Genomic DNA, 25745 nt, shown 5'->3' on the forward strand with positions numbered 1-25745 from the left:
GATACACAGTTTAGAGACAAAAAGTCCTCTGTGTCTTGCAGAGAGATATATATAATGCGCAGGTATCATGCATGGTAAGTGTATCATATTTAGGCAATTTAGTGAGAAAATGTGTTTAGGAGACTACCGTCTTATTTTCCTCTCAGACTGATTCTTGGTGATACATGGAATACAGTAAATAAGGTTTTTTTACAGTTCACTGAACTTTTTGTGCCAATTACACTGAAACTGTATTTATAGGTCTCATTTGTTGCAAATCGGCATCTTTACAGTCAGAAACCAAACTGCAGACTGATGGTTCTCTGCCAAAGAATTCCATTGTTCCAGGAGGCTGAACCACAGTTTGAATGATTACTCTGGCAGGCAAAAAGAAACTCAGCTAGCAGTTAACTTATGAGTACTTTAAAACATGACACGAGAATGTTCTTTTGAATAAAAAATGCAACTGTTTTCTAGCTCTGACCTAAGCTTAATCAAAGAAAGAAATGAAACTCCTGTCAGACTAATTATGTTACCAAAATCCATCTGCAAGTTAGTTGAGATGCTAATTTCTTCCTTTTCCTAACCATTCTCCAAAGCTGAACCAAATTATGAGTGCTGTAGTCACCTAAGGAAAACTTTAGAAAGTGTAGAAAATCATTGTCCTTCCCAGGGACTCGGGAACAACATAAGAAAAGGCCTTTGGAGTTGTCTACATTCCACACATCAACTTGTTGTAGGGGACTTTTAGTGAGAGTCAGATTATGAAGCGACGGGAGAATGCTAAATAATCATGAGAAAAAATAAGGTATTGCTCAGGGCATCTTCTCCATCCCCCCTGGGTCAGTGCTCCCATACAATGCAATGGTGAACCATCTCCACTGGAGCAGCATCTGGTGTTTGGCAGATGGAGCCATTCCATGGGAAGGATACAAAAGCCAGCCTTGCTGTATTTAAAATGTAGTACACAAGAAAATGATTTGGCTTGAAAAGAGCCAATAAAAGCAAGTGAATTGAAAGAAAATTATTATCGCTTACATGACGGTTCCTGTGCTTTTACGCCGAACCTGGATACCAAATGGCCTTTTCTGAACTGATACTTCATAGAGTCGTTCTGCATCCGTGCTCGTTGGGGTCGTCGGGAGGTTTAGTGATACCGGAACCTCATATCGTGCATTTTGATAGTCATAAATCTATGAAGTAAAAATCAGTTCATTTCAATGAATTAGTTGCTTTGAAATCTTACCAATAGTGATAGAAATCTGAATTAGTTCAAATGAATACAGAAAATTGTTGAAAATACCTGCTGAGATGAACATTCTCTTCCAATACACATTAGTTAACCAGTTCTTTCACAGTATTTGGTTTGGGAAACAAAAACCAAACAAAAAAACCCCAAAACCACCACCACCACCAAAACCCAACCAACCAACACAAACACACAAACAAAACCACCCCACACCTTAAGGATTTATTTTAGATCAGGAATGACTTGTTGAATCATTTACATATATGAATTTAAAGTATTAATATGTACTTACATTTAAAATAGAGTTACAGATATATAAGTATAGTAAATAACTTTCTGATTAATCTTTTAGGCAACTTTGAAAGATTCTTTTTAAAGTTTTCTATATTCTGAAAGCGGACAGAAGTTAGTTTCTGATGCCTGACCTTTTTAAGGTATCCTGCTTATTTCATTATTATTAGATGCACAGTAATAAATTGTAGCCTAAACAGTAGTGTATTAAAAATTCTAAAAGTAAAATGATTAATGTAAAAATAAACTGTACAGTCATGACAACGACATGCATACTAATAAACTGTAGTTAGTTCTAGAGTTACTGGTTGACATTACACATATACATTGACATTTGATTCATATATTTTCATTCTATAACCAAGTACAGAATTATAAGATAAAGAAGTTGTGAGCTAAGAACAATAACAACTTCTCCATTAGAAGGAGAAACATATTTAGGCAAGGGTGCTAATGTCTGCATCATATAAAAGTGATTATAAAAAGCCCTTTTAATTTCCATAAATAAGACTATTTTTAACAATGGGACATTACACACTCATAGAAATTCTGGAATGACATTACCTTAAATTGCAGCATGTTGTTGAGATGATATTTCACCTCCAAGCGCAGTGTGCTAATTGGTGTAATGAATTCCTCATTAGCTCTGGTGTTGGCACTGTTTAAGGTGAGGTTGGCTGTCAGACCTGATGAGGTGTACTCTACATTTTCTATAGAATAGCCATTGTCAGAGCTGTAATAGCAGGATGGAATATCCAAGTTTGATGTTACTGGCTGCAAGCAGAAATAAGTCACAGGTTAGTGGCCTACACTGGCCTGTTGTATTTTTTGTTAGCTATTAAATGTATCTGTCAAATGCAGAATTTGCAGAAAAACTTGAAGCAACTAATGAACAATAATGAAGTAATACAGAACCCATTAATCTCTACACTAAATCAGATATAATCAAACAATCCAGTTAAGGCTATACAATTAGGTCAGTCAGGAAACTGAATCCTCACACAGTGAAGGTGGATTTAATTTCCCTGTATCTATGATCTTCAGCTCAATTCCACAACATGGCTTAGTCTTGGCCTGTTGAAATTACTAAAACTTCCTTCTTTTTAATCCCATTGCTCTCTGGTCTCTGGCTCACACAACGGAACGTACCCAATAGTCATTAGATATTCATGCACCATCAGATGAGATCATTCCATTTGCTTCATTCACATGAGTTATCCTTAAAATATCCACTGATAATTACATCGTATTTATCTAAAAGATCTCCTGACAGCAAGATCAAAATTACTTTTAGAACATCAACACTCAAACTAGATATTATGAGGTTAGATGAGCTGATGTGGGTTAATGCATTAACCTTCCACCTCTGGATACTCATCATCAATCCTGCCTAGTTGTTCAAATGAAGCTGTGCCTGCTCTGTACATCTTAATTGCTAATGAATATTTATCCATCTGTGGTTATCAAATTCAAAGCGCCTTTCAACTTGAACAAGTGTTCAAAACATAGCCAGTCCATAATAGGACGAGAGCTCACTATCACAAGGAAAGCCATATTCAAATGTCCAAAATACAAAAAAATATTCCTAACGGCACAACAAAATCAGAACAGTCCATTCACCACTTCAGCTGTTGCTGGTTACAGAGAATTTTGGACTTCATGCCCAGGATATATGATCAAATGTTAATATTCAGATTTAGAGGAGCATGGAGGAGTAATTCAGTTGGAGGGACCTTCTAAGGTTCAGCCCTTCCAAGACACACTATTACCATATTTTTATAAACATGAGATATTAATAAATAAAATTATATGGTAAAGAGCTGCATGTCAGGGATTATGATTTGGAAATACCTTCTCAAATGGATATCAACAATTAAGTTCACATAAAAATCAAAATTTCAGGGGAATTCAAGGATTTCTTCTTAAACTGAGATCTAGAAGAATCATTTTGACTTAAAATGTGCTTCAGTGCCCATGAAGGTCAGACAAAGGAGATCAGCCTTGCAGGCTGTGAGGAAGGAGCTGAAGATGCTGATCTCAAGACTGTTCTAGTTTTACATAACTCTAATACTATTTATTTACACCTTTCAAAAAATACACATTTTCCTTCAATTTCTGATGTACTTTGGAAGAACTTCAATGGTTGCCGACTACCTTGGTTTTAGTGAGGTGAATAAAATCTGCCAATGTGGGGCAGCTGATGCCTGTGCCCCCATTTTTTTTAAATCTAACAACATTGCCAGACTATTTCTTTCACTGGAACAACCATAAGGACAAAGATATGATCCTGGAAATGTTTCTGTCATTAGTTTAGAGTAATAATTTTTGCTTACTTCCCAAATACAGCCAAGTTGTTCACATTTTGCTTGTGTTAGATTGGGACTGGGATAACAATCAAATCTTCCATTGACATTTGGTTCTTGAGTCCATCTTAATGTGTATGATTTTCCCAGTTCAAGCTGAAGTCCTTTTATATGAGCAACCTATAAATATTAAACAATAAACAGTTATTAAATCCCACATCACATCCATCTTCAGTCAGCAGAGATGTTGGTCCTCAGGTATAATAAATTCTTCCTCTTAGAAATTAAATTTTACTACATGAACAACTGCATCACTAAACTTTTTGTTGCATTGAAGGTCTGAGAGTAAAACTTAGATGCACTTTCTATGCAGCTAAGTTGAATGCAGCTGTACTTTTGTTCTGTAATAAAATACATGATGCATTCTCTTGAAACCACATTAGTACTGAGTACTGTCCTTAGCAATACATAAAACAGAGGTGATTCAATTTTGAAGATGTTTTCTTCTAATTTTCCTGTTATTGTTTTACCTTTTCTATAGGATTATAGGTGATGTTACTTGTAGAACTTTGTCCACCATTGTTCTGAGATACAGTAACTGATGTTATTTCCTGGAGTGCTCCCAATATCTTGATTTCTTCAAATTTCAAGTTGTTTGGATCAGCATAATTGCTCTTTATAGCATTTATTTGTAGAACATTCTGAAAAATGAGAAGAGATTACATTTTTATTAAAAAATTCTGCCAAAAATCCTCTTGATTTAACATTTTTTTCTAATTAAATCTTCATAATGTAAGATAAGTTAAGCCTATACATTTTTCCCAACACATTAATTATTGCCCTGCTTGTTGTTCTCACAATATGCTTTTCTAAGATATAGATAACATGCTTCATAGCTATGTTTCAGCAAGTGAAGGTTCATATTCACTTTTACCAATATAAAATACCAGTTCCTATTCAATTGCACTAGCTATTATTAGCTTAAGAGTCCAAAGAGCAGAAATGTGCCATGGATGTCGCATATGCCAGTGTATAATTTTCCTATAAACTCTATGGGAAAGTTTATGTTCATTTACATTCAACATCTCCACAGTCAACTCATGATTTGGCTAAAAGGCTTTCAAACTCCAATAGTAACTGAGATTTCGTATCTACAAATGAATATATGATTACCTATGATTAAAAAAAATAATGCATATGCTTCCACCTTCTATTCCTTTGCTTCCACTCCCATGTTTCTATCCATTCAGTTGTTGCCCTGCTGTTTCACCATGGTGATGGAAAGAATACCTTTAGAATATTTTAATATTATTATACAAAAAATATGTTTTCATATTATTTAGAATCCTTCTCATATGGTATCTCCGTCAATAATGGACAGAAACAGTATCTGGACTTCATTCTGCCATAAATTAACCCTCTCAAGGTAGTTTGAGTTTTAAAAAAAGTGAAAAATCAAAACCCAGTCTTGAAGTATATTTTGTGGGTTCAGAAAAGGCACAGCTTTCCCTCTCACTCTTTAGAGAAATTCAGCTATATTTTTAGAGTATACAAAGATTTTCAAATTTCCAGTATTTGAAGATCCAAACCACTCCATTCACCTCCTTTTTGGCTATTTTAACTGCCACTGATGCTTTACTGTTCTCTTACTCAATAGCTACTGCTGCTGAGTTGTGTGAAGGGAAACAGGAGTTCTTTATACATATTTAGTGGGAAAATAAGACCAATAGCAGACCTTCACCTCAGCTAAATTACAGTAATTTGAACATGACTCTGCTTTGACTTTGTCAAATATTTTGCTTCTCGGTAAATCTTACAGGAGAATAAGGAGGGAGAAAAGAATGTCCTTTGATGATAATATTGCTAAAAGTCAAAAATGAAAATAAGATCATTGCAACTAAAATACTTACATTGGAAACTGTAAACTCATAGTAAATGTAGTTGTTACTCTCCACTGTGCCTAAAAGGTAAAAGAGAGAAATTACACTTGCAGTGCAGAAGGGAACAGCGCTAAAGACAGGACTGTGCCAGCACTAGAGACCCAGAATTTGCCAATTATTAACATTACTGCATTCAGAGCCTGCACGGAGCAACTCAAATATTTACTAATGTTTCTTCGAGGAACAGAAATGTCTCTTTCTTTTCCTTAGGCCAGTTTCCCAGAAGATCTAATCTTTCAATTTTTTTTCCAAAAATTCATTAAAATCAGCTTTTCTAAAGTGTACTAATTTTTTATTTTACTATTAGTCCTTAGCTTCATTAAGTGTAGATGACTGGCTCAAAGTTAATCCTTTAAACTACCCTACATAAGCACTTTTCATGCAAAAACAACAAAAATAATAATAATATGTGGCACGGAATGATAAGAGAGGAAGTAACAGGACACTGGGAAAAAGAAATAGAAAAGCTGAGTCCATCTGGCTTTTTATTTTTCCCCATGTACAAAAAGAAAAATATGGTCATTGCAATCAAAATGTAAAGAGTTGCCCTGAAAAGACTGCAACCTGTAAGTTTAGGGCAAGAAATAACATCACCAGATGTTTTATTGTTTTGTTTCTCAACAGAAGTGAGTACAATAATAGCTTCGCTATTTTAGACCTTGACAAAGGGAACATAGAGCTGTCATATCAGCAACCACCCAAGGCCTTCAGTATTTATGGTAGCAATAATCAGCCAAATCAAAGCTCTATTTCTTAAAAGCATCCCAAAACTTCCACAAAACATTAAGAAACTAGAAGCTTGAGTGTTTTTCTGAGGGATATAGCTGTTATGGTTAAAATAACAAAAGGGAGTTATACAGGTTGAATGCAGAATGTGGAGGACAAGGCAGCTTTGCAATTAGGAAAGGGGGGACTAATTTTTGAATTCCAAGAGCTGCTTTAATGGAAATTTAGGCAGAGCCCTGAGACCTGCTAGTGAAACAAATAGATTGTGACTAAGAATACAGGTAAGTTTTAGCAACAGGAGGATAAGGCTTAAGTACCTAGGTGGTTAGGTGTATCAAAAGAGAGATGTGAGAACACACCAACTCAGATACTGCCTGTGGATGGACGCTGGTGGAGGGGGTTAATTCACATGAGAACATCTCTGTCATCTCCCAAACATTTAATGATCTTTCCTGAACACATGCATGCATAGTTAGACACCTTGTGTATAAAATACCGTCATGAATCACTGTCTGCAGCATCTCTATCTAATTTTCAGAAATATTAATGAAACCTGCACATCATATTATAGCGGTGTTTGTTTTTACCTTGATACTATTACTACAACTTCATTGTTATCTGTACATTCTTACTATTGCAGATTTTCCTATTTCCTAACCTACATTTTATTCCAGTGTAGCTAAGAAAGCTCTGACACATCTGTCATTGACAACGTCTATGGATACAGTAGGACAAGAATTAGAGAAGATTTGATCTAATTGAAATGCAACAGTAGTAACTGGCCTATGTCATAAACCGAGGTCCTTAGCTCTGAAAGCTATGGTTCATTGCAAATAAAACAATAAAATCTATGAAATACAAGTCCTGAAATCATTTTAATACAACCCTGAGTATTTTGTAAAAGTTCTTCAAAAAACCGTGTGAGAAGAATACTTTGAACTGCTTTCTGACTTTTTAGAAAAGTGCATAATAAAGGACAAAGGCTGCAAAAGCATGGTAAAGGATTTAAGTACCCTAAACTCTCTTAGTTTAACAGAAACAGGACGCTTAAGTAAAACCTCAGGATTCCCACAGTTCAAGACACTTAATTTTTCAAAATGCAGAAAGATTTCCATTGTTTTAGAATGAATTCTGCTTTCTTTACACATAATGTGTTCCAAAAGCAGATTTAACCTTAAATTAGATGGCGGGTGGGGTTCACAGATTCATAGAATGTTAGGGATTGAAAGGGACCTCAAAAGACCATCTAGTCCAATCCCCCTGCTGGAGCAGGGTTTGTTCATTCATTTTCTTTAAACTTTTGTTTAATCAAACTGTGACCTTAATATTACTGTAAGCAAAAAATGTAGGTGTTGTAAATAGACAGAAAAAAACCTGCTGAGGTAAGTAGTACCAGTGCCAGTGCATCCCAAGGAATGAGGTTGACAAGCCTTGGTGTAATCATAGTGGCCATCCCAGAGGGAAACATATTCTCCGGCAGCTTTACTAAAGGCAAGGTTGGTAACATGACAAATACAGCCCCTACACGCTTACTCCTATGCTTACACACCAGTATGTGGTGGAAACCAGATGGAAAAAAAAATGGGCTCCAATTTCATAATTTTGAGTTAAGAAAATTTCTTCTGTTTTCAGAAACAACTTAAATCATTCCAAAGAGCTAATAACAGTGAAAATTTTCCATCTTCTACCAATTCTTAGTGTCAAACACTAATTACGTGCATTCTTGCGCCCGTTGAAACTAATTTGGATATATACCAGAATACATATCAATCTTGACAGCATGGTTTAACAGTCAGCATGCTAATATATCAAAGCTTAACATACCTAGGGCTATAGGGAAACCTGAGCAAGAAAATATTACATTAATAGTAGTTACAGTTTTCTACTTAAGAGTTGTAAAAGTTATTGACATACAAGCAAGTATTAATAGTGTTACAACTTCTCGTTCTTGCTCCATGAAATCAGCACAAACAGTTAAACTTTTTGAAGTATTAATGCCTTGTTAAGAATACTGTCACTATTGATAACTCCTCACCTGTAGATTCTCCATCATCCCAGAACAAGTCCCCAGAAGCTGCGTTGTTGTCATCCAAAGCAATTATAAGGCCCATTGGATTCCTGCGGCTGAGGAAAGAGACACTATCTGTCTTATGTGTATATCAAATATCTAATCAGTCTTAACACATCCTTCATGTTCATGTTAAGAATGTGACACTCAACAGGGTTGCAATACTTTGAGAACTTCCTTATATTAGTCCTTGGTTGCCTTTCGTTTTCATATAAACAGATTAAAACACTTGGCAAGTTTACAAAACGCTATGCAAATAAACCCGTAATTAATCACCGAACCTCTAATTGAAGGAGTTGTGGAAGGGGAGTACAGCTCACAGTTATTCCTATATTTCAAGGTGAAAATGATAAATGCAATAGACTGCTAATGATTTAAAGTCCTCAGCCCAGTCTTGGAAAAAATACCCACAAAAGCATGTGGTTTGGAAGTGTACCTTGCAACTGTCGTGTTTCCTGGTTCTTGAGTAGGGTAAATGTAACCTCCTCTCAAATGGAGTCCCAGTTTGTCTGCTGGCAGGTACAAGCTAGTCCATTGTTTTCTCACATTGAGTTTTGTCCCCTTATTGACAGGGATGGAAAAGAGAATGGGTACTTAGCGTTACTCACTGCTGCAAATGTTTTCTAAGCCCTGAGTTTCATCTGAATGCTTCCTTTTAGAAAAGCCTCAAGTTACATAAATATCTGTGTGCCAATGGGCACATCATAAGCATAAAAAAAAATGCATAACAATAGGGCCTAATGTCGTAAATCATAAATCAACTCATAAATCAGCATCTCTCACTATTTAGTTTTGGTTAAGAATGCAGAGAGCAAGTCCTATTGGGACTCTGGTATGATCTGGGAGTCTGACATGAACAATGTCCTTTTCTACCCACCAAAAGGATTGTCATAGCAGCAGGAAACTTATTGGCAGAAATCAGATTATTAACAATAATTGCAGACTCTTGTGTATTATAATTGGAATTATTCTATTTTATTTTTATTTCAAACATGGTCTTTGCCAAAGTTTCCATTCAATCGGTGACCTGTGCTGTACCACACACCTCTGTGTCCTTTCTCAAAATGTTCATTCATGCAGTTACCTTCCTGCACTTCATCCCCTGTCTCACCATTTCCTATTTGTGGGCTTTAATTTAGGTCTCTGTCACCAAAGCAGGGCTGACAATCTTATTTCATCAGCCATTTAGAAAACCTCCCTATAGTATCCTCTGCATTTACTTACCGTTTCATACTCATACCATACTGCATCAGGAACATATGCCTGAATTTCATCCACACCCTGAAAGAAGAACAAAAGAAAAAGCTTAGATATTTGAAGGCATCTAAACCAAATAAACAAGATCTCCCAATAAAACTAAAATTCATTGAGAAAATCAGTGATACTTCTCTTCTTTGCTTTTTTCATTAATGGTTTTTATGACGACGTCCAGAAAGGAGGGCAGAAATTTAAGAACAATGTCTACAAAGCTATTAGGAGACAACTGGATCACTATGATGTGTCAGCTCATCATTAACAATCTAAAGTCACAATGCTTCAAATCTAGTGGCTGAGATGACATCCAGAAATATCTTCTTTATTTTCATTTTTTGTCTGGGCTGGCACCTTTCACGCTCTTGCTTTTATTTTATGTATTTAACAAATGTTTGGTGTTTCTCCACGGCATATGTGTTACTGACATTAAGAAACATTATTTACAAGATTCTGCCAGAACAAGCCATGATTTATTTGTTTTCTTGTTTCGTCTCAGACAAGCTGAAATGCAGTAAGAAAAACTGATCCTGAATGAAATGCAAAGGCGATACGAAGTTGAGCTGATTCAGAATATCAAAGCAGATGACTTTGAACCCTAGTGAACTTGAGAACAAGAGTGGGATTGAACAGCACAAAGTGCAAGGTTTTACATTTTGGCAGTGATAAAAATATGCTGTGGTATTTCTCATTGGCTAAATCTAGGCTTGTTAGGAATCTATTAACAAGTGACGTAGCCATGAAAAAAATAAATATTATCTAAGGATCTAGCAAAACATGTTTGTACTGGAAATAGTGTTGTATTAATGCTACTAAACAAGGCCCTCTGCAATCTACTTGCCAATAGATTGTATAGGTCTGGTTGAGGCAGAAAAATTCAGACTAGAATAGGATCAGAGCAAATTCCCTGAGATCCTCAGTGAAATGGCAAAGTCTATTATTGTGGTTTAGCTTGTTCAGCATAAAAAAGGAGGAAGAGTGTGACTTCAGCAGGAAATACAGATATAGCAGAGGAGCTACAACCTTTAAGCTGAATAACAGAATTGTCACAAGACTGAACAACAAAGGCTCAGAATTGGAAGTTGGTTTCTAATCAGAGCAATACAGGAGTGACAAGAATAGTGTAACTTGGGGCTTTTATGCTGAAGTCACCTGTCAGAGAAAAGAGCTGGAACTAGTGACTTGACTTGTCCCTGTGCACCATGAAGTGGTTATGAGATAAGATACCAAACCCATAGATACAAAATCAGTCAGACCTACCGGGTCAAGTACAGGGGAAATAAGCAACCCAGGACCCCACAGGAACTGCCTGTCGACATTCCATGTCAGTTCATCTGTGTAGAACCTGGGAATGTCAGAAGGATATAGCAGTAATTGGGTTTTTTTAATGAAATACACCATTACCAGCAAAGCCAATATTTCAGGGTACTGATTGTCTAGAATTATGACTGAAGAGACGCAGATCAAAACTGCATTTTTTTGAGAAGGTAAATTCTTACTAGTTTGGTTACTATTCTCTACACGTCTGAAAGTATAGGTGTCTGTGTGTTCTTGACACAGCTTATTCAAGATTTTCCAGGCAAAGAAACATATATTCTAGTACAGATATACATGTGAAGGTGGAGAATAATTTGATTAGCTAACAACAACATCTCATAGCAACTCATAAGTGTGACTGAAAATACAAGTGTACATGCAGAAACTACCAATGCATTCCGATTATTCTTCTGATTAATCTAAAACTGTATTTCATGAATTGAATAGCTGTACATATATATTTCAATGTGCATTCTCATATTTGTTTAGATAGACCCTAAAAACACTTAGTGTGTCTGGTTTTTTTTATTCCTCACAAATATTACAAAGGCTGGTAAGTAAACTTACTCATGCAAAACTGGCCGTACAACTGTGTCTCCTTGAGTGTGAGCTTTATAAAAGAGTGTATACAGGTAGGGCAGCAAAGTGTAGCGAATGTTCAAGTAATACTTGGAGGTTTTCACCAAGGCTGAATCAGCTCCAAAGACAGCTGGATCCTGAGACTGCAAACAAATATCAGATATTGTTATTTTCACCATGAAGAAAATACTTGCGAAGCTGAACCTCCCAGGTTTAGGATTTCATAATGAGAGCTTAAGGTTCTGCCATTTTCAAACTGGTCAGCTACATAATCATCAATGACAGTAGTGATTGCTAGTGATACTCTTAAAGGGGAGGTGGTAGTGCAACATAAAGAATTTTGTAAGAAAAAGCACAACTTACTATGAATCCTTCAGCATTGTGATTCCTGGAAAATGGGTAAAATGCTCCTACTTGCATCCATCGTCTGCAAAGTTCTTCTGTGGTGTCGTCGAAGAAACCACAAATATCTGCTCCGATCTTGAAAGAAAACCAGAATGTGTTGGATGTACAGTATGTTGAACCTCTAGTCTCTACACAAAGTTTCTGGTTTTCAGAGATTAATAAATTCAACCTTAATTGCCAGCCAGAGTGACCAAGATATTCAACAAATCTGTACCTTTCTTCTTTCAAATTCAACTATGTTGTACAAAAAATTAACTGATTACTAGCTAATACTGCTTATTGTTCTATTTCTTCCAAACCTTTACCTTCCTGTTTTGTGCTAATATTGCACACATTAGGAAAAAAGCTCAAGAGTCACACAAATTTAAATCATGGAAAGGAATTTGGCTTTTTCCCTTACAAATGGATGTCTCGATTCAATTTGAAATAAGAAAAACAGCAAAGCATTTCACATCAATCACTAATGTTTAAAAATTACTAGAATTAACAGGTATCTTGGGATTTATGTTTGTTGCCCACATTTATCTCAACATACACACACAGCTGCAGTAATCAAAATGTGGCCTAAACCAAAAATCAATAATTGGAAAAAAAAAAATGTTAAAACAGGATTCTTAAAGGGGATTAATTTGGAGCTGAAAATGTAAAATGGTTCTCTAGATAGATTTGATTAGATAGAGGTAGAGTTATTGTTTATCCATATGTTTTGAAAGAATGTCGCAAACTAATGTCATACATATGGAATTCCAAAGAGGTTGAAGTCCAGCATTCCAGGTATTGCCCATTTTATGTGATCCCATGTTGCTGCATTATCTCCCAGCCAGTGTCCTGTGTGCTTTCCTGATCCAACAAAAGTAGACCTCGAAATAAGGTAGCTTCGTTTTCCAGGGAACACTTCGTCGATGACTCTTAAAAGCAAATAAGACTGGCATTAGGCAAAGGAAAAAAGACAACTTGATTTTATATAGTTTTATATAAGGCAGATTTACACTGACTGATTTACAATAATTATTCATCCTGGCGATGTGGACTCCTTTACAGGTGTCTTTTAGTAAAGTTTGAAACATTAATTTTAAATAAACTTTCTACACAGCTTTGACAAGTAACGTGTGGCTTTTACTACCAACTTTGGTTAGTAGATGTTGCCTTAGCTGCATTGGGTTAAATATGACAGAATATTTTCCAGGAATTGAGTTTCTTCAGAAGTGAAATCTCCTGCTGGTTTTGAAAGTGCAGACTGTTCCTTACTTCTTTGTTGATATGGCCATGGAATATCCATAGAGACTGTGGACATCATAATGTTTCCCCCACTTCTGCACTGCATCCATGCAAAGCGTCTTGGAAAACATAAGTCTGTCAAGAATACCTTCAAAAAAGGAACACAAATATCACTTTTATAGTACATTTTAATTGTTAATATTTCCAGTCTTTTCTTTAATGTACATTTATGACATTCAGGCCTTTTTTTTTTTCTTTAATGTTTGCACTAAGGTCAGTATTACCACTATGAAACCAAAATGCTACTCTTGGCTGCTGATTTGATTCATCTTTGCTGTGACCTTTTCCACTCTTGAGCTTTGCACCCATGCAAGGAATAACTGAGGACTGTGCTCTAAAATTCTGCATCATTATCTGACAACATGTTGTCAACCTATTACTTAATACAAACTATGAACCCCATTTAATTTCTGCATACATCTCAAAAACTACTGATAGTGAAGAAAGATCATTTTATTACCAGAAATAATGAAGGCAACAACAATATCCAGTAATTCAAAAAAGGTAAAAAGTCAGTTATATAAATCACGCTTTTGATGGGGGTCAAAGTATACTGGTATTTTCTGTCAATAGTAATGTTGAAACACCACCTATAAGAGCTGCACTAAAATCACTTTGCATCCTTGTAGCCAATTGCACAGTAGTTCATGAGCCTTTTGGTATTTTATTTTCTGGTTAAAGTAGATGGACTTACTGGGAGTGAAAGGAGGATAGTTTAAATCATTCATTGCACAACCATCTTTTGAGCCTTGAACGAAGTTGGATACTTCATTCATATCCTGAAAAGATGCAGAATAAAACAAAGTTTCCTCAAGTATATTTTCTTTCCTAACAAAGCCTTACATTCTATTATCTTATCCTTTAAGGAATAATGACTTAGAACTAATACCATACAATTTAGTCTAAACACATAAAGTGATTAGATATTCTTAAACATCTACTTTATAATTCTTCCCAAGCAAGTATACTTTGAAACTTTACTGTCTCCTTCCATTAATATTTTATTTGGCAGTACTGTAAGTGCATTTCTATGTACATCCCTGTGCAGGCAAAGCACCCATGGAAGAAGAGACCAAATTAATTGTGGAGACTCTGTAGTTTAGTGACCAATTTGCTTCACTCAAATTATTTGATCTCTGTGCAGTCTCACATGTCATAGCTTGACCTGATGGAACCACGTTCAGAAAAAGTAAGTGAGAAAAATTCATTGTATCACATAGCAGCTCAAGGGCTGCTATATTTTGCTCTACAGATTACTTTCAAATTCTTACAGCTTTATAAAACGCATGGCAAAATATTCAGTAGATTCTGGTTTTCTTTCAAAATATTGATTTTAAAGTAGGAAAAACACAAGAAGAATAAAGGGAAGAAAGTGCAGAGACAGGGATTGAGGAGTTTAAGTATAGATTTCCTTCAGGCACACGCTTTTAGAAGCTTAATTATAGGATATTCCTTTAAAAAAAAAAACCCTGATCTGGTCAGTCAAAACAGTTCTTAATCTCATCTGATTTCTATGAACTGTATCCAAAATCCACTGTGTCAGAGTCTATTTTAGTCTGTCTAGGGAGCCTGATTTTTCCAAATCCTTATCTGGAATAGCAAATGCAGATTCACTAACCAGAAATTCCATGAGCTACTTGGAGCATAGATACATAGGTCATATGTATCATATATAATAAATTATATTGTATTATGTTATGCTATGTTATATTACATTGCAATATTATACCCTAAGTTAAGGGCCTCTTTAGGATATCACTGAGCAGGTACGTAGGTCTCCAAATTTGCCATTCTGAGTACAATGATGCATCAGTTGAAGAATTTTAAAGTGTCACTAAACATCCAAAACCCAGCACACCGATCATTTAAATGTCACAATTAATGATTGAAATTAAAATTTAAAATTCAAATTTGAATTGCAAATTCAACACCAGGAGACATACACATCCTGCACTGATTTCAAATTTGTAATAGTAAATATCTCTTTCAAATTTGTAATAGTAAGCATCTCTTTCAAATTCAATGCAAATTGAATTTGATAAACTTCTATCCTTGCCTGTTTTTAAAAATAAAAATGAAAATGGAAGTCCTGAATTACTTACAATCCAGATCCCGTCATATGGCACTTGGTTATAAAACAGTCTGAATTCTTCCACCCACCAGCTGGTGCAGTCCGGGTTGGTGAAGTCTGGGAACACAGTTTCCCCAGGCCACACCTGCAATATTAAACCAGAAATAATTAATTACACTTTCAATAGTATTAAAAAGAGTTCATAGAATCATAGAACAGCCCAGGTTGGAAGGGACCTTGAAAAATCATCTGGTCCCACATTTCACGGGAAAAGAAACCCAGCCGAGATCATCCAGGATCCTGTTCAATCACATCTTGAAAACCTCAGTGATGGGGACTCTACCATGTCCCAGGAGAGGTTGTTCCAGTGATCTGATTGTTCTCACCGTAAAAAATTTCCAGTACAACTTGTACCCCTTGCCCCTCATATTCTTCATGTGGCTCATTGCGAAGATAAAGCCTCCTCTGTGTAGTTGCCCTTTAAGTACCGCAATGATGTGATGAAACCCCCCCTGAGCCTTCTCTAGGGAGAAAATACCTAACTCCTTTCATCTGTCCTAATAGAGCAGGAAAAATGCATAAAAGAAACATTTCTCAATAGAAGTTAAAATTATAAATTAAAAGGATAATGTGGGAGCTGATTCTTCAGTTACTACTGCAAATAGATAGGGGCTGGATGATTAAATATCCCTTGGCTCTTCAAACTGCTTTAGTTTCCCTTTTTATTTAGTGTAAAAAATTACAAAAAAAACACCAAAAATCAAGGAAGGTTGAGAAGTATCATATCCTAAGTGAGAGCTTATAAACTCAGTCCTCACTGGCAGGTAATTTTACTGAAAGAAGCAATTTAGAAAATGAGAGCTTAAAAGGAGCACCCTGACCTAAATTAAGCCATAGCAGTGACAACAGACCAAGTTCAAATTCATTAAAAATAAAATATTACCTCCCCAATTAATGGTGTTACTCCATCTGATGCATTAACCCAGACTTTTTTGTTCTCTCCCCTGACGTAGCTTCCATATGGACTACCATCAGCTAGATTCTGTGTACTAATAGCAGGATCCTAAAAAATAAATGTTGAAAATGAAAAACAAGAAGCAACCAGGATACACTGTATCAATTATTACAGACTACTAGAATGTTAGGCAATAAATGCAATAGTTACATAGAATAAGCAAAGAATAATAATAAATAGTTGCAATGGTAGTATTTACAAGGAAAAAGAAATAGTAAAATGCTTACCAATATGATGATATATTTTTGTTCGTATTCGTGCATATAAGCTGCAAATTGAGGGAGATCTTGAAATTTCACTTTGTCATAAGTAAAATCTTTCCTTTCCTCCATATAGTCAATGTCCGTGACCTGAGCATCCTGAAAGTGAATGGAGTGCAGCTTTAACATGAGAAGTGATATGTAAAGATTTTGTATACTAGTCCAACACAATGTCTTCTGACAATTCCCATTTGTCCTATAGTGAATTTACTGCAGCCTGGCAGAAAGTTTGCTGTCAGGACCATTTGCAAACAGTGTGCATCTCATCTCATGCTTACAGCCCTAATTAATGGTACTGACAGATCTTTTGTGCCTAAAAAGACCAGTATCTAACATTGACAGAATTTAAATGAATATGTATATTGATATCCTTTCTAGTAGCCCCTGGATGTGTTGCTATTTCATTGCAGTTGCCTGGCTTCAAGAGATATCCCCTTAAATCTAAATATTTATTCCTCAACTCTTAGCTTAATATTAGGATATTTTTATTATATTTAAGCCATCGGGTTAATGTAATCTGAAATCTAATTTTAAAAGTTAATTATGCTTTACCTTTGGCTGTCAATTAAGAATAATACATGGTTCTGTAATTGTCCACAAGATAGTTAAAAAAAAAAATTCCATGGATTAGGAAAAATGAGAAGGTAATTGTATATAGTTGGAAAGTAGACCTTAAAATATATCACAATAAAGTGCTCAATTATCATGTATTATAATTAAGCCCCAATATGTCCCACATTTTGACAACAGGTCTACCATAAAAATACATAAAAACCTTTGCCACCAGAAACCTATCTATTAGAAGTTTACTGATTTAAACTGATGTGAAATGAACCAGTTATGAAACAATCTGGTCAGAATGTCTGGGTCATTGCTCCTGCAGAACTTTGCCTTCGCAGCATTTCTGCCCTCCTCCAAGCCCATACTTACATACGGGAGCCCAATCTCCCTGTTCCTCTCCACGACTCTCTTCACCTCATCCAGAGACCCGTAATTCCAGCGGCTGAGCTGGAAGCCCAGGCTCCAGTAGGAAGGCAATGCCGGCAATCCCACGAACTGCAAGTCAAGAGCAAAAATCCCATGCGCTGTCAGGGGACACTGCGTGTGTCCCCTTGGTGCCCATTTGCCTAGATCCACACTCCTCAAATCTATTTGAATAATATACATTAAGCTTGACCATTCTTTAAGCCCATTCTTTAAAATGTCGCTGAAACATAAGCAAAACTCAACAAGTACAAAAGATGCCAGTGATATGACCATAAAATCATGATTTACCTGTAAGCACATTATCTACTCTACAATATTGCCATATGCACAGAAATTATATCCAGAGTGAGCCCCAGCAAGGAAGCATAGCTTATTCCACGTGGATCGTTGCTAGTTCTAAATCCACTGTGTAAATCAATCAGGCTGCACAGACAGATGAATTTATTAATAGCAGCTACAAACTTCTTGGGCCCCAAGCTGCTGCGTGGTCTTTGCTCCAGCACATCCAGCAAAAGTAATGCTTAAGTTTCAACTGCCCATCAGAGACCAGCTAAAAACATCTGCATCCCAGCTTAATGTCAGCTAGATATTGCTAACTGCAGCAGTCATATTAGGGATATACTAACAACTATGCTTAGCTAAATGTATTTTAACTAATAGATAACACAGTGAAAACATACTGTCATATAAAGTAGTAAACACAAACAGACAAAAAAAGAAACCCAACAAAAAAATCCCAAGCACTTTTAAAAATCTGTTCAATGCATAGCCTTAGGTAAAGGTACCTTGACATATTCCTGGACTACTTGCTCTGGAGTGTTCCCCAAGAAGATGTAGAAATCAAGGATTCCACCGATGGTTCTATAGGTCACTGCGGGAGCAGGCTGCACCACGAACTCTGCCAGACAAGAGTATACAAAATCAGTTCTGGATACCAGCTAATTCTAAAATCACTTTGTAATTTTCTAATTTGTCATTAGAAAATTTATCTAAGAAAAAAATATACAAAACAAAAATACTTAAGAAACCCCAAACCATTAATTGAACCTGCAATGAAGGAGAAATGTATTCAGAAGACAATTTTAAATGTCCATACTTCCATTCCTTTACATCCTACAGAGAAGAGAATCACAAGAAATCAAATGGCTCAGCCTTTATCTTGAAATTTTTAACTTTCCAGCCTCAAGAGATGTGAAGAGCTCTGAAAAGCACACACATATGGATGCTTATCTAAAGAGACTAAGGACCATTTCCTTTCAAGTATAGCTCACTCCAAATTTAAGCTCCGACTTCAGTGTCCTGCGCACCTGCACAGGCATCGGAGAGTTTTCTGACCCTCGGGTTTCCAGTTCAATCTTCATGTTAACTGTGCACTACTTGCTGCTAAACACTACAGTTTTGATTCCAGTCCCACAGATCATTTAACAATTTATTTATCTGCAATAGTCAGAGCTCCAGAGAAAGTTTCCTTACCCATGGCATTGCTGTTCATTAGGAAAACACCAAAGGAGGCTCCAGTGCTGTCTTCCAAACACAGGAAGAAAGTTTGAACTCCATATAAGTTATGCATTTCCTTTAAGGGTAAAATGGAAAAGTAAGCTGATTAAAATCTAATAACAGTATCTGTTCTGGAATATTTCAAAGTATATCACAGGTAGAACTTGAAACTTCTCAAAATGTAGTAAGCAACAAAAATAAAAGTCCTGACACTTTCCTGCAGTTCTCTTTTCTCTTTCCTGGCATTATTCTCTTTTATGAGAACATTCTCCACTAAAACAAAAGTTTCCTTAGAAATATACATAACAAATGCAGGCAGATATGATGGAACTTTGGGCAAGCCTGTATATATTGCAGTACTATTTCTGGGTAACATATGCACATCGAGCAAACAACAGAAATTAAAAGGTGTTTTCATCACCTTTCAACATATAGTAGATTTTACATCCAATCTATATTACTATTAATCCTGTGAGGCAATCATTTTTGCGTCTAATCTATGGAAATAAGAAGGTGGCTTGTTAGTTTTTCATTTCCTTTCTAATGTTTGTTTTGTTTTCCCCTGTTTTTATTAGCAACAAAAAGCTTAGAAATTATAACAGTTGTTTTCATGGTTGTGCTTCTTCCCCTACAAATCAAAACTCAGAACAAATTAACAAGAAACAAAACTGGAGGAATTTGAAATTAGACTAACTGGATTCTGTTCACTGTTAGATTAACTTAATGAGTCAACACTCAATAGAGCCATTCAGGTAAACCTGGGAACATAGTGAAAAGGTGTCTCAAGGCAAGAGGAACAAATTCCAAATTATTAATTAATTAGATATAGTGATTTCACCCTCTATTTTCTGTTACTGTGTCTCCTATTTGAGCACAACACTGAAGTGCTCTCTTAAAGTAAAGCAAATGGGTTGTTTTTTAAATGAAACTGAAGGCATAGTGACAAATAGTCTTATAAGTATACAAAAATGGGTACTCTGGAAATCTTTTAATAAAGCAGCAGCCATACAGACTATAGAAACAAGTAACTGCTGACAAACATATTTTATCTTGTAAAGTGAAAGCAGTTAAAGAGAACTTTGCCATCACTTGCTGAGCTACAAGGATGTTAACTGAACAAGCATGTGTCATCTGTACTGAATGCTGCACACAGCAACGCATTAGGACATATTGTTATTTATTTTGTTTATCCGTAGAAAGAGAAGACTCTCATATATTAATGTTTATCAACTGGTTTTCAACTGCATGTCAGCATAAAAATCAAAATATTTATAAAATGCTATTCCTCAGGGAACTTTCATCAGTATCATCCAGCTTTTAGTAATAACATGCAGTGCCTGAAAAGTCTTTGGGGAAAACAACTCAATGGATATTATTAATGTGTCTACTGCATAATAGGCTTGGATTCCAGAAATCATCTTCAAATAATAAAAAGCAGTCCTTACTGCAGAGGGGCCAATATCCCTGCTGAACATGGGCCAGGTTTTCCAGTTCACGTCATGCCGGTACTGCTTATGCACATGTTCTCCCACACCATAAATGTTGACGCTGGGTAGTTTGATTGACAGCTGTAAGAACTGGTCAGCATACTGCAGTGGTCCTATGGTGGTATCAAACCTGAAGAAATAAGTTAAAATATATATATATATGTATATATATTTATCATCAAGAACTGTTGCAATAATTGTTTCTACTCCTTTTAGTTAGAGCTGGGAAGCAGGTCCAGGTCTCCATCCAGAGACCTGGAGGAGCAGGAGGTGTGATCGTGTGGGGCTGGAGCAGAGTGAGCCTTGCACAGGTGACAAGATGACCAGTGCCTATAGATCCTATAGGAACCTCTCACACAAGTGGCCCATCGATTTTCAGGGGTACATTTGTGCTCCTCTCTTCCACCAAAACTTCCCACCCTGCATCTGTTGTACTGAATCTCTGTGGCTACTCATGGTAACGGGACAGATGGAAAAGTTCTGTGGGTGGACAGAAGTACAAAAATAATCCACTCCATCAGATTTTGCAAATCAATCATAGCTTTTTCTTGCCAGAGAAGATGAACAAGACCCACTCTTGAGTCCTGCAAGGCCAGGGACTACATGGAAAGGCAGACCATGGCTATGTGCAAACCCTCCAGCAAACCGAGCATAGATGAGCACAGATTAAAGTGATAACGTGATACTTTGCATGGCTTAAATCCCATTTGATGGCTATCAGATCTCCTGTGGCAAATTCTGTATAAAGTAACCGCTAAGCTTTTTAAGGAATGTGAAGTTGATGGCATTGAAAATAGAGACTGCTGTATACATCTGTACAAACACAACAAGCTGGAGATCAATATTTCTCCATTACATCTATTAGCAAAACACACAGTAAAAGTCAATTTCATTAATAAAGTTTCTCCTGTTAATTTAACTTTGCATCTTTCACCGTTCCCTTTCATCAGAGACAAAAAAGTTCACCTTCTTAACAAGGATTACGAGAGCTTCAAAGACTTAAGCAAAACCTAATTTCACTCCCTGTCTCTATGAGAGGGACTTGAGGAAATCTGAGCAGTGCTGAAGCACAGAGAACCATCAAAATGTGGTCATGTTCTATCATGTAACAAGAACGCTGGTATTTTGGTCACATTTGTCTTAATGATATAATTAAATATCTCCCTAAGAAGCCAAGTACACCAGAATGGTTGAACCACTTTACATCTCCCTAACAACACCAAATCGCATTCTGGTAAGGATCTCCCACAATTCATCAAAACAGTCCATTTCATTCCTTTTGAACTTAATCATGTTAATTTTCCTCTTCAATTTCTCTAAGACTTGGAATATTTGGCAAATATATCAAAATTGACCCCAAACCAGGAATAGTTTGAGTTTCCCTCAGGCTTCACTTTTTAAAGGCAACAATCATAAACAGAATGTAATTGTGAGTCAAACTAAATTTAAAGCAGAGAGCAACTGGAATGAAGCTGATCCTCGGATTTGAAGGTTATGTTTGGCTTCATTAAATCAAGAGCTTACAGGGATCTGCAGAAACAGTTTTTCCCCGAAAGTAGAGAAAATTATGTACTTTTAGACAGCAAACTACCTCAATATGTATTAACATCATATAAAATTTCAAAATAATATGCCTTTTTCTCCTCACTTCAGATGTCTTAGTACACTATAACTATATTTATCACTTTCAGTTTATCGTTATCAGTAAATTCTTTTACATGTAAAGAGGTCCTTAAACTACTAAATAAATACACAGTGCATTAGCGATCACAAATACCGTACAAACAAGCAACATAAACCTGGCTACACTTTTAATCTGCTCCTTTACCTTTTTTTTTTTTTTTTTTTTAAGTTAAAACTACTAACACTTGAGAGAGACTTCATAGGTCAGGTCCTCATCTGATATATTTCTGTCCAGTTTTAATGATTCCAAGGACTATCTTGCCCATCTGCTCAAAACCTGTACTGAAACTAGCTTTTTTGGAAAGGTAAACTTTGTGTTTCCAATGAAACTACTACAATCTTTCAAGTTGTCTTGCAAATGAAGAATATGGTGACCAGAACTCTCTTTTGGGTGGCTCAAGTGTAACAAATGATGATGGAAGGTCATAGGCTTTAGAACTATCTGGATAATTACGAAATTTATAATGAACTGCAATAACACATTGATCCCCACTCCCACTTTTCCAAAGAGACCTCCCTTTCATTTGGTTGTTGAAGAGTCAGGAGAAAGCACTCGTCTTGTCTAAACAGATTTATTAAAGATTAATCTTTGAGGGGCTGCCTTTATTCCATGCTAACAACGGCTTTCTTCGAGACGCTCAAACTCAGAGTCAAGCATCACTGTATTTTTTTTCCTTAGAGACAGAAAATGCATCCACTTTTATCAAATTAAACAAAAGCCTCTGGAAAATATAGACAATCTTGCAGAGCACTGTGTCAACATGGTTCTATTGGACCAGGCTTCTTATTCCCCCTCCATATACCTGATTAATCAGTTAGGCACTACTGAATACCAAGTCCACCTTTGTGCTCTCTATAATTACAAATCAATCATTATAGAGGACTCTGAGCAAGAAAACAATACTAGTAAGAGCACAAAAGTAGTTGTTAATTAATTAGACTTGAAGCATTGATAACCCAACTGGCCTAGCACTCTGGCAGGTAATCATTCTTGGACAGGTTTAATAAGCATGTTCATCCTGACACTTCCTCCTTCTCATGGGTCTTAAGGCCATGCCATCAGGTTTGTAGGTTTGTTTTATCTACTTATTTTAGAATCTAAATGAGATGAAAGCATCTAATATACAAGTCCATCAACTATTTTGTAATACTTATAGCATTACATGACCAGCTTATCAGTGGCTTGCACCAGCTGTTCTTGGGTATCATAGGTCTAAAGAACAACCTGGTTTTGGTGATTCAGGTGTTCAGCGTGATTGCAACACTAGCAAGGAGTCCTTCAGATAATAAAATTCCCTGAGTTGATGGAACAAAGTAGCTGTAGAGATTTCCCTAGTATTGGGTGAAAGTGAAGAGAGCCAGAGAGAAACCTGTTCTGACAGAGCTCTCCATATCACAGAATTTATTTCCAAAGGCCTCGCAAAAGCCCTTGCAGAACGTCCATCAGTCAAAAGAAGAGAAGCAGTTTATATGTCCGAGAAGGCACCTCACACATGGCGTCTCGGACATACATTGTTTGTGTGGCAACATGGGCTCTCAGAGAAAAACAACAACATCCGTGTTATTCAGGAAAAGCACCGATGTTACTTACAGCACTCTGCCATTGCTCACTCTGGTCACCACGATGCCAAAGGGGTTCTGCTTCACTTCCACTCTGTAGTTTAAATTGGAGGCTGCGGATCCAGTGAAAGGTTGCACATGCTCATGAGGGACTTCAAATCTTTGCGTTTTAGGATCAGTGATCTGCACATATTCAAACAACAGAAGTGTTGGGCCTGTATAAACTAATGCCTAATTCAAACATTTTCCAGCATTAACACACAGTTCTGACTTGGGATATTCCCACCCCTATCCCAATCTATCTTCATCTTCATTGTTATTCACTTCCAACTTTCATCAGTTATTTTCAGCCATTTCCCTCATCATACTTGACTCTGTGTTTCCTTGTCTCAGCAGGAACCCACAACAAGAGGAAGGTCTCCCCCAGAAGAAACCCCACTCAATGCCAGAACCCACCAATACCCCACATTCATGGCACAAACTGTGGAGTTTTCCATAGAAAACAGAAATCATTGGAAGATCTAATGTTGGCTGTCAAAGTGATTGAGAGATACAGCCAGGCTGTAAACAAAAATTAAGTAAATACATTTATCCCCAAAATGTTCCTATAATGAGGAGAAGAGGTAGATAACATAAAAACTGAGGTTTTCAAAGACTTCAGTAATTTTTCATGCAGAAATCTCACTGCGCTAGACCTTCATTAAACTGATGCATTGCAACACTGGAGAGGACAAAGAAAGGAGGAGCCGAGCACACCAGTGGGAGTCATGAGAGTCCATTAGAGAGATTAATCCAGCCCTCCTAACCTCACCACCAGTCTAAAATCGAGCACAGAACGTGAACCTTAAAACAGCATAGAGAAAAGATTAACCTTGAACCTGAAGCGATTTGCTGTCTGATACTCTCCCGTGAGGAGAACAGTGTCAATATCATTTCCAAAGAGAGAAGGTGATGGCAGCCTTTTTAATGTAGCCTCGAACCCTTGGAAATAAATAAAAAAGTCATAATGTTATTGTGTTTAATTGACCATTGGCACATGCATAAACTGAGGAGCTCAGCACACAGCTCACCTGCCTGAGTTGATCGTGTCGACCCATCCACTCTGTAGCCGTGGTTTGAAGTGAAAAAACACCAGGGCACACTGGTGTCGCTCTGGGGACTCCAGCAGCAGCCACGCAGGTCGCAAGTGCTCTGATCCAAGGACATAAGAGGCACAAATGAGCTGATTTCACACAAATAAAACCTCTACACTAAAACCATTAAAATGCACGTAGAGTGGATTTTACCCCAAACACCAGAAACCTTAATAATATCTGTGATTAGATGAACTCCTTATCTGAAAAATCTATCAGGTGAATTCAATGGCACAGAATATATTAAATAGAAAGGATTTTCTTCTGGATTCAGAGTAGAAACCTGCATACTAGACATTCAATCTTTCTTATAGCTGCAAGATATGCAGGCAAAATTAACATTTAAAAAGAATTGCTGAAAGATTTAAGCCGTGACAGATGCAGTATAGTCTGACCAAAAGTTATACACTGGAGAGGTGGTAGAAGTTACTATTGGTTTAATACCTGGTAGCCATCTGAGTGGTAAACTTCTACATACGCACAACTGATCATCATGTGTAATATCTACATTTTAATGTCATTTTCCAGTATCAGAAATGCTCAGATTGTTTCTGCAGAACCTTAAATTAAGTCAACTTTTTCCAAAAAAAAACCCCAAGGAAATAAATTATTTAAAGCATATATCTCAGCATAGTGGCACCAACCTTTACACTACCTTTCAGTAGT

At 36.5% G+C, this 25745-nt stretch overlaps 1 protein-coding gene across 1 annotated transcript in view; it reads right to left on the minus strand.

Annotated features, from left to right (window-relative positions):
* Positions 1–25745, minus strand: part of SI (sucrase-isomaltase) — a gene marked incomplete at its 3' end in the record, with an annotated part of 49819 nt that overhangs the window by 18070 nt on the left and 6004 nt on the right. The window contains exons 3-26 of the mRNA XM_080349624.1: positions 25017–25137; positions 24818–24927; positions 23978–24129; positions 20662–20833; positions 19193–19292; positions 18505–18617; positions 17663–17788; positions 16700–16831; positions 16401–16520; positions 15489–15602; positions 14081–14165; positions 13357–13474; positions 12845–13016; positions 12067–12183; positions 11692–11846; positions 11068–11152; positions 9781–9837; positions 8993–9117; positions 8524–8612; positions 5733–5782; positions 4353–4523; positions 3853–4002; positions 2084–2290; positions 1018–1172 (exon numbers count right to left, since the gene is read on the minus strand). Coding sequence (XP_080205750.1) covers positions 1018–1172; positions 2084–2290; positions 3853–4002; positions 4353–4523; positions 5733–5782; positions 8524–8612; positions 8993–9117; positions 9781–9837; positions 11068–11152; positions 11692–11846; positions 12067–12183; positions 12845–13016; positions 13357–13474; positions 14081–14165; positions 15489–15602; positions 16401–16520; positions 16700–16831; positions 17663–17788; positions 18505–18617; positions 19193–19292; positions 20662–20833; positions 23978–24129; positions 24818–24927; positions 25017–25137 — 2996 coding nt within the window. The remainder of the gene's footprint in view (positions 1–1017; positions 1173–2083; positions 2291–3852; positions 4003–4352; positions 4524–5732; positions 5783–8523; positions 8613–8992; positions 9118–9780; positions 9838–11067; positions 11153–11691; positions 11847–12066; positions 12184–12844; positions 13017–13356; positions 13475–14080; positions 14166–15488; positions 15603–16400; positions 16521–16699; positions 16832–17662; positions 17789–18504; positions 18618–19192; positions 19293–20661; positions 20834–23977; positions 24130–24817; positions 24928–25016; positions 25138–25745) is intronic.

Source organism: Nesoenas mayeri (assembly GCF_963082525.1).
Source record: "Nesoenas mayeri genome assembly, chromosome: 9".
Classification (NCBI taxonomy): domain Eukaryota; kingdom Metazoa; phylum Chordata; class Aves; order Columbiformes; family Columbidae; genus Nesoenas; species Nesoenas mayeri.